Source organism: Rhinoderma darwinii, chromosome 6, assembly GCF_050947455.1.
Source record: "Rhinoderma darwinii isolate aRhiDar2 chromosome 6, aRhiDar2.hap1, whole genome shotgun sequence".
Lineage (NCBI taxonomy): Eukaryota > Metazoa > Chordata > Amphibia > Anura > Rhinodermatidae > Rhinoderma > Rhinoderma darwinii.
The window spans coordinates 26,446,028-26,455,642 of NC_134692.1; the positions used below are offsets into that span (position 1 = coordinate 26,446,028).

The 9,615-nt window shown below is 35.8% G+C and overlaps 1 protein-coding gene across 1 annotated transcript; it reads left to right on the forward strand.

The window, feature by feature from the left end:
- Nucleotides 1-970: 970 nt before the first annotated feature.
- On the forward strand, nucleotides 971-8,683 carry TBR1 (T-box brain transcription factor 1). The gene is made up of 6 exons (XM_075831100.1): nucleotides 971-1,776; nucleotides 2,793-2,947; nucleotides 3,187-3,308; nucleotides 4,064-4,222; nucleotides 4,882-4,943; nucleotides 6,130-8,683. Exons 1-6 carry the CDS (start codon nucleotides 1,085-1,087, stop codon nucleotides 6,962-6,964), a joined length of 2,025 nt encoding a protein of 674 aa, XP_075687215.1. The 5' UTR covers nucleotides 971-1,084; the 3' UTR covers nucleotides 6,965-8,683.
- The last annotated feature ends 932 nt before the right edge of the window (nucleotides 8,684-9,615 follow it).

Genomic DNA, 9,615 nt, shown 5'->3' on the forward strand with positions numbered 1-9,615 from the left:
CATCCTAAATCATGAGCCTGTTCAGTTTACCTATAGGTCTTACAAATGATGGGAAGCAACATAATAATTTCCTGTAGCAATTTTCATTAGAAAAATAATAAAGATATTCTGCAAATTATGACATTTGTCATCCAATTGTTCTCCCCCATTATATTGTGATCAGACTGTCGGTGGGGTGGGCTTGGTCTAGGAGAGTTCCTCTATAAATTTGGAGGGTGTTACACTGATGGAACAAAGACCTGAGTGTCTTCCAATTTAAAGGCTCACGGGTCTGAGGTTTTCTCTCCTCCTGCTCCAGGGACACAGATGAAATATTTATTTATCAGAGATGTCATAAACATCACTACAAATGCATCAAGTCACTTCAAGTCAGCAGCTTATAATTATTTCAGATCCTATCCAAGGACTCAATATTCCCTCTCTCGCCTGAGATCACACAGCCCCAGCAGATGCTAGATAGTTTTGTTTTTTTCTATTCACTTGCTTAGAAGAAGGAAGAGACTTGCAGCTGAGAGTTGAAGATGCTCAAATAATACGAATTTGTAACACACAATGTCCTATCCCTGACCACTGTGACTGCACTGGCAAAGATGGAGCAATTTGCACCTGACCTGCTCCACCCTAACATCCTCCCCCTCCCCCACCCAGAATATTAAGAGGCTGCACCAGTGTCACACTAAATAGAGATAATTCTTAGCCAGTCCTTCAACAGGTCCTCCAAGCTAAAGGTGATGAGATCCTTCTTCCAGTACCCAAACACAAGACACTTTATCTACTTCTTGCTCATAATAATAAACTCTTCCCTAATTTGCCATCCAGGCGCCAGGTGATTATCCTAATTAATGCCTCTCTAATTAATTGACTGTCAGCAGTTAACCAATGGTAGGAGCTGTCTCATCAGTTCTCCATGCAGCAGGATCAAAATGTTGTCTTATTGCTGCATGGAGTCAATTGGCCAATCTGTGAGCCCCAAGAAAAGGAGATGTGAGAGGCAGCACCAAGGGTTGGAGATTAGGAGGCATTAATTGTTCCCCTGGATGGCTGCTCTCCATGTAAGGGCTGAGGGGTTAGTTTGGTGCTAGCTATGCAGTTGGATCATTGCATCTCTCCCTCTATGATGCTCTCCAAGAAATTCCTGAGTGTCAACAGCAGTTACCCCCATCCAGGAGCCTCTGAGCTTGCTTTGCATGAACATCCCATTATCTCCACTTCTGACAACCTGGAGAGAAGTTCACCTCTGAAAAAAACTACCAGGGGGATGACGAATCAGTCAGATCCAGACAATTTCCCTGACTCCAAGGAGGCACCAGGGGACGGACAGAGGAGTAAGCTGTCTCCTGTCTTAGATGGGGTCTCTGAGATTCGTCATAATTTCGATGGATCTGCAGCAGATCGCTATCTCCTCCCTCAGTCCAGTCAGTCCCAGTCTTCTGCAGCTCCAACTACTATGTTCCCTTATCCAAGTCAGCATGGACCGGCTCACCCAGCCTTCACCATCGGGAGTCCCAGCCGCTACATGGCTCACCACCCAGTCATCACCAATGGAGCTTACAACAGCCTCCTGGGCAATTCCTCCCCTGGCACCGGATACCCAGGCACCGGATACCCTTACACGCAGCAGTACGGGCACTCCTATCAAGGAGCACCTTTCTACCAGTTCTCCACCGCGCAGCCTGGACTGGTCCCTGGCAAAGCTCAGGTCTATCTATGTAACAGACCACTGTGGCTCAAGTTTCACAGGCACCAGACTGAGATGATTATCACAAAGCAGGGCAGGTGGGTACCGTGCCAGCCTGATACAATCTATGCCATGTCTGAAATGTTTCGATTAGACAGTTTTGCTCTATTGCTCTGCAGGCTGCTAGTAGTATTATTTATATTATTATTATTATTATTTATTATTGTTGTTATTATTATTATTATTTCTTTATATTATTATTATTATTATTGTTGTTTTTATTATTCTTTGTATTATTATATATATTCCTTAATTTGTCATATCTAGATATCATTAACTATTAATACTGAACAAGACATCAATACATTCGAAAATTATATTACTACAACATTTTAACACACAGAATTATTATTTTTTTTAAAAAAGCTATTCATAAAACAAGCTTTGTATAATTAAAATATATATATATATGTACACACGTATATTTATTATATACATATATACACACACGTGTATTATATATATATGTATATATATATATATACATACATACACACATATATATATATACACACATATATATATATATATATATATATATATATATATATATATATATATATATATATATGTAATGTTTTTCTATTTTATACATTGTTATATTTTGTGTTACATTTTTATATATATATTTTTTTATGTTTACGTGATTCCCAATTACGACTTTTACATTGACAGTCTTTGCTTGAAGAACTAGTTTTCCCTATTTTTAATTTTTTTTTAATTTGTATTTTCAGTAAAAACTTATGAGTATATACAGTTTTTGTATCAAACTTTTTTATACTATCGTATTTGTTTTGGAAAAAGATAACATTTAATTTACTGAATACTACCAAATCTTCTTATTATATTTTATCACATTTTTCAATAATTCATCATTTGCACTTACTGCACGATATGAAATATTCAATATATAGATATTAATATTATTATCATTTGTATTATTAATAATTTTTTTTAAATTTAAAGTGTATCCTTTTTTTTCTCCTTTTTAATTAAAAAATAATCTCTTTTTTTCCCCTCTCTCTCTCTCTTTCTGCTTTCTTCTGTGCACTAGACGTATGTTTCCCTTCCTAAGTTTTAACATCTCCGGTCTGGACCCAACAGCACATTATAATATTTTTGTAGATGTGATTCTTGCCGATCCCAATCACTGGAGATTTCAAGGGGGCAAATGGGTTCCTTGTGGCAAAGCGGACACCAATGTACAAGGCAAGTCCCAATTAACACTTTCCCTTTTTAATCGCTGACACTCTTTTAGGTGAGAAACCTTAATTAGAGTCTTTTGTAATCTGGAAAAAGCCTGGGATTTTATGAGCAGATGACAGGAAAAGGGAGTTGGGTGCTAGAGAAAATAATATGCAAATGATGGAATTCATGTAACTCTAATGAAGGGACTGATATCACAATGCAAGTCTTGTATATCATGTATACCTATGTTTTTGGAACAGGTAACAGGGTTTACATGCACCCGGATTCCCCTAACACAGGAGCTCACTGGATGCGCCAGGAAATCTCATTTGGGAAGATGAAACTTACTAACAATAAAGGGGCCTCCAACAATACTGGACAGGTCAGTGCGACAATCCTAATTAGAAGTTGTACTCAGCAGTAGCAGCAGTTGTGTATTGTAAGTGCAGCCCCTGTACTGAGTCCCCAGCCCTCTATCATCCCCCAGCATGGGATATATTTATAGCATGTGTGTCATTGTACACCATCTGCAAGATCCATTTCAAACACTTTCAGATATACAAATCAGCCTGGAATAAATTACTGTGCATGTGTGCATCGTGCAGGAGCTGCAGCAATCCAAGTCCTGTCTGCACATAGGGATTATTCTGGAGTATTGTGAAATAATTCTATAGTGTTTTATGTACCTAAACCTTCCACTATGGTTTATCATGTTCTATCTATCTATCTATCTATCTATCTATCTATCTATCTATCTATCTATCTATCTATCTATCTATCTATCTATCTATCTATCTATCTATCTATCTATCTATCTATCATCTATTTGTACAATGCATTGTTATTGCATACTTTATTATGCATGTGTCCGCATTGATATCACACAGTGTGTATCTGTATCTTGATGGTTTTACATTCTATCTATCTATCTATCTATCTATCTATCTATCTATCTATCTATCTATCTGTCTGTCTGTCTGTCTGTCTGTCTGTCTGTCTGTCTATCTATCTATCATATGCATTTTTACAATGCATCATTATTGCATAATTTATTGTACATGCATCTGCATTGATATCGCACAGTGTGTATCTGTACCTCACATTGATGTAACCTGATTTCTCATGGTGTTTTGGTAGATGGTTGTATTGCAATCATTACACAAGTACCAGCCCCGGCTTCATGTTGTGGAGGTGAATGAAGATGGCACAGAAGATACCAGTCAACCTGGCAGAGTGCAAACCTTTACCTTCCCGGAGACCCAGTTTATTGCTGTCACTGCCTACCAGAATACTGATGTAAATATACACTTATATCATTTAAACGCCTAGTGGTAAATGAGGATTATGACAAATGGAGATACATGATAAATAACAGTATACATTAAAATATCATCAAAAATATGCATTGGTGTAATTATTATTAGTAGTAGTAGTAACATTGTGGTGGTAGTAAGTAACATCTTCATCATTACGGCTGTAAACAATTTAAGAATATACATAGACAATCAATGTAGTATTTGTCATACATTACATTATATAGGGACCCTACCAAATAAATCTCAATTCAAGTTGAATGCATATTGAATGACTGAGGCCTCAAAGACGAATCATATTTATTATATTGTTTATCATTACTACTATTATATGTTATTATAATTGTTATTATTATCGTAACTGTTTTGTAGATCCTTTCATCACAATAATGTTGCGTTGAGGCAACATGAACAAAACATAAAATATACGATTATTTTTTATTTATGGTAAAGATATAAATTTGGATTCCTCAGCACAAAAAAATAAAAATAAACAAAAGTTAACAATGTATATTATTAGACAACTTAGATCAAAGGCAACTCAATAATTATTTTTGTTATCTTTTTTGAGATTCTCCAATATATTTTTGTAGATATATTCAGAAAGTTTGTATTCTAAAAAAATTGTATTTTGCCTTGTAGATAACCCAACTAAAAATTGACCATAATCCCTTTGCAAAAGGATTTCGGGACAATTATGATACGTAAGTAAAAGAGAGTGGAGAAAGTAATCTATCTATCTATCTATCTATCTATCTATCTATCTATCTATCTATCTATCTATCTATCTATCTATCTATCTATCTATCTATCTATCTATCTATCTATCTATCTATCTATCCTCACACACACACACACACACACACACACACACACACACACACACACACACACACACACACACACACACATATATATTTTGGAAAAAAATAGATTTTTTTTTCTCCTGCAAATTGTCACTTATTTATTATTAGTCTGTAAGTAAATCTATTAACCTGATATTAACCTTATTACGCTGGTTAGTTATTGATTATATTATTATACCAACTCAAAGCATCTATTAATCAGTGTGTAGGGGATTCGCTCTCTGTATGGCTCCTGTAAGTGTGAGCAAGTCGCCGCCGCCATTTATTTTGTATGTTGGATAAAATAAAGTGAATATGACAAAAATAGCCCATAAAATAAAAAAATCTCTAATCAATGAGTGCTATACAGCTAGTATGGAAAAAATAAATGCAAATAATGAATATAAAAAAACATATATGTATATTATTGGAGTTTATATATTATTCTAAACAGGTTTATATAGCTACAGGCTGAAGAAGTCCATCATAGTCCATAAAAACGCTCAAATAATAATATTACTACCACGTTGTTTATAGACTTCTACTAATCATTAGTCATAATAATAATAATAATAATAATAATAATAATAATATGATTTTCAAGATGCCTGTATATGTATTTTCCTAGAATATTAGGAGCTGTTATGGACATTCTTGTGCGAACCTATAGAAATGCAAGTATTGCAGCAGGGCGGCTGTTTATAACCCGCTGTCTGACATTGAGACATTACTTATTGTCTAGAAGAGAGTGTCATAATAATCATAGTAGTCGGGAAATAGTAATACTATCTATCTATCTATCTATCTATCTATCTATCTATCTATCTATCTATCTATCTATCTATCTATCTATCTATCTATCTATCTATCTATCTATCTATCTATCTCACTATCTCATATCTATCTATCTATCTATCTATCTATCTATCTATCTATCTATCTATCTATCTATCTATCTATCTATCTATCTATCTATCTCGCTATATTTCTATCTATTTTTCCAATCTCTACTTGATGTATTTAAGGACAATTATTTGTCTTACAGGATTTACACCGGTTGTGATCTAGACCGCTTAACTCCATCACCCAATGACTCCCCTAGATCTCAGATAGTCCCCGGTGCCCGGTACTCTATGGCCAGCTCCTTTCTCCAAGACCAATTCGTCAGTAACTACGCAAAGACTCGCTTCCACCATCCAGGATCTGTGCCAGGGCCAGGTACAGATCGCAGCGTTCCTCATACCAATGGGCTACTTTCCCCACAGCAGGGTGAGGATCCGGGGGCCCCTTCTCCGCAACGATGGTTTGTAACCCCGGCTAATAATAGACTGGACTTTACTACTGCATCTGCCTACGATACTGCCACAGACTTCGCTGGTAACGCGGCCACTTTATTGTCTTACGCAGCGGCGGGAGTGAAGGCTCTTCCTCTGCCCACGGCCGGCTGCGCGGGGCGCACCTTGGGTTACTACAGTGACCCGACTGGGTGGGGAGCGCGGAGCCCACCCCAATACTGCACCAAAACCGGAACCGTGTTGTCTTGCTGGGCCCCAGGGGCAAGGGTAGGAGCTTCAAACCCCTACCTAACTGGTACAGAAGAAGCCGACACGTTAGCTGCAGATAGGTCCCCACTGGGAGAGGACGCCAAACCCAAAGACCTATCTGATTCCAGCTGGATCGAAACACCTCCCTCAATCAAATCAATGGACTCTTCCGACTCTGGAATTTATGAGCAGGCAAAGAGAAGGCGACTCTCCCCATCTGACCCGGCTGTGTCTGGCAGCTCCTCACCTCTCAAAAGTGAAATTTTGTCCTCTAGAGACTGTGAGAAGAACTGTGCCAAAGATCTTGGTTATTACGGCTTCTACACCCACACCTAAATCAGCCACTGCTTAAAGTCAGCCCATCAGCCAAGGTTTGCCACCTTAAGGACAGACAGTTAATGACCAAGTCCTTTGCAGTGGTCTTTAGAACTTCACCTATATCTTCTGTTGAAACAACAGGCTCTGCCCATAAGAAGAAGTGCAAGATGGTGCTTAGGACTACCAACCATTTATGTTTTGCTGCCAAGTTCGGAACACATCCTAAAACTCTTTAAGGCACAGCACTGACAACTATTTAATCCTATTTTGCGTTTCACCTCTTCACTACATAGTCATCTACCTTGAATTAAATGCCACAATTGAGAGTGGTTTAACACCATTTACATGATTGGGTTCAGCACCATGGACATTGTTGGGTTCAGCATTATGGACATTGTTGGGTTCAGCACCATGAGCAGTGTCGGTTCCAGCACCATGAGCAGTGGCGATACCAGCACTATGGACAGCAGTAGGTCCAGCACCATGGACAGCACCATGGACAGTAGCTTTTACAGCATCATGGACAATGGTTGGTTCAGCACCATGGAATGCTTATTAATGGCGGCTAAATTTAGCCTTGGAAGAACAGGACCTAGTAGTATCCTCAGCTGTCTTCTTATGGCAGATTTAATTTGTAGCAAGTCTGTTGGAGATATTGTCTGCTCCCAACTAAAATCATACAGCGCTTCCTCCCATGGAAAATATCATTTATGGTAGGGATGTTGAATAAACTGTCAATAATTCACTGATATTACTGTACTTTTTTTTGTTCCGTTTTTGAAGTCACCAGCAAAACTCATCTTGTCCTAATTAATTTACTAACTAAATTATATATTTATTTATGAATTGATTAATTTATAACGTATGTGTCTTCTGCATCAATCCTGGTGTATTCACCACTTGCAAAGAATAATGTTTACATAGTGGAGCTCACCCAAGTATTGGATTCCACAGTTATATATGGAACTTGCACATATTTGTGTCATATTTTTCTCTGATCGAGGGTAATTCATTCGTCCTCCTACTACAATGACATCAAGTTGTAATCATTTTATTTATTGTGCCAAACACAAGACGTTGCCAAACACAAACCTGCATAGAATAAACCATATATCATCCCATTTTTCTTTTATTAATATATAATTTTTTTTTATTTATTCATCATATCACTCAAGTTGTCAATTTTTTTATTTGGTGTTTTATTTATACCTCATTGCTATTTTCTGTGTGTATTAAATCATTTTTTATTAAAACCGCATCATTAGTTTTTCTGGACTGCTGGTGACAAAGTGTAGTGGAAATCAAATGTGAATTGTATATTTCATACGTTCCTAGGGCAATTTGTAATTGTTTTCTATTGACTAGATGTCGGGAGAGACTAGTGTAGCTGTATGTATTTATTTTGGTTTATTTGATTAATTTTTTTTTTTTTTAAATTTAAGTCTTAAACGATGTAATAAGAGTAAACTGCACAATGATTTACATAAGCTACACTCATTTATCTCATTTTATACAGCTATAAATTGTTATTACCATGCTGATTATTATTATATCCAAAATCTGTAAACACTGGAAGGTAAACGTTACGTTCTCTCTGTACATATCTGTCTACAGGATGGACTTCTTTTTTTTTTTTCATGATAGAGACTTGTAAATATCTGCTTTTATGTTATTTATTTGTCTGTAAGTTCGATTCGTTGCAATAGATGTGTTTCTCTTGTTTGTATTGTCTGTATCTCGACTACTAAAATAAATTAAGAAAATACATTTAAATGTCTTTTTAAACTGGAGTTATATACTGATGTTTCTTTTATGATACAATAACAATGTCTCTTTGTCTATATCATATCACATCTATCTCATATATATATATATATATATATATATATATATATATATATATATATATATATATATATATATATATATATATAAGCTACCCATCTATCATATACAGTATATCTGTTTATATTTTATGAATGTATTGGCCACACTCTCTCAAAACACATACTCCCTTCATATGTATAGATAGACCACAATGGTATTATATATATATATATATATATATATATATATATATATATATATATATATATATACACATACACACACACACACACACACACACACACACACACACACACACACACACACACACACACACACACACACACTCACACACGAACACAGAATAGTTGCGTGGATATATTAATACCCGTGATAGAAAGATCTATTCTATCTATCTATCTATCTATCTATCTATCTATCTATCTATCTATCTATCTATCTATCTATCTATCTATCTATCTATCTATCTATCTATCTATCTATCTATCTATATCTCTGATCTTCTTCCCTAGTTATGTACTATCACTTTATCGTACATGATATCTGAGTGAGCAGTATTAAAGCATAATAGCCGTAAGTCAATTTTCTGCTACTTTAGGGGGGATTTTGATAAACTATTAAGTTAAAGAATTTTTTATTGAACTTATTTATTGTATTATTTAATTGATTTAATTTAATTGGAGTTTTTTTTGCCAGTTTGGCTACTCTGACTTCATACAAGTGAATTTATTCTATTGCTTTTCTAAGCTGAACATCCAAGCTTGTAATTTCAATGCATAGGCTTTAACTCTTTATGTTATTACTATATTTCCAGTCATGTC

What these genes read in the sequence shown, in the direction of transcription:
- TBR1 (XM_075831100.1), top strand. Translation starts at nt 1,085, where the DNA reads ATGCAGTTGGATCATTGCATCTCTCCCTCTATGATGCTCTCCAAGAAA. An exon ending in CCTCCAACAATACTGGACAG is followed by an intron (nt 3,309 to 4,063) that starts GTCAGTGCGACA and finishes GTGTTTTGGTAG; the next exon opens with ATGGTTGTATTGCAATCATT. An exon ending in CTGCCTACCAGAATACTGAT is followed by an intron (nt 4,223 to 4,881) that starts GTAAATATACAC and finishes TTTGCCTTGTAG; the next exon opens with ATAACCCAACTAAAAATTGA.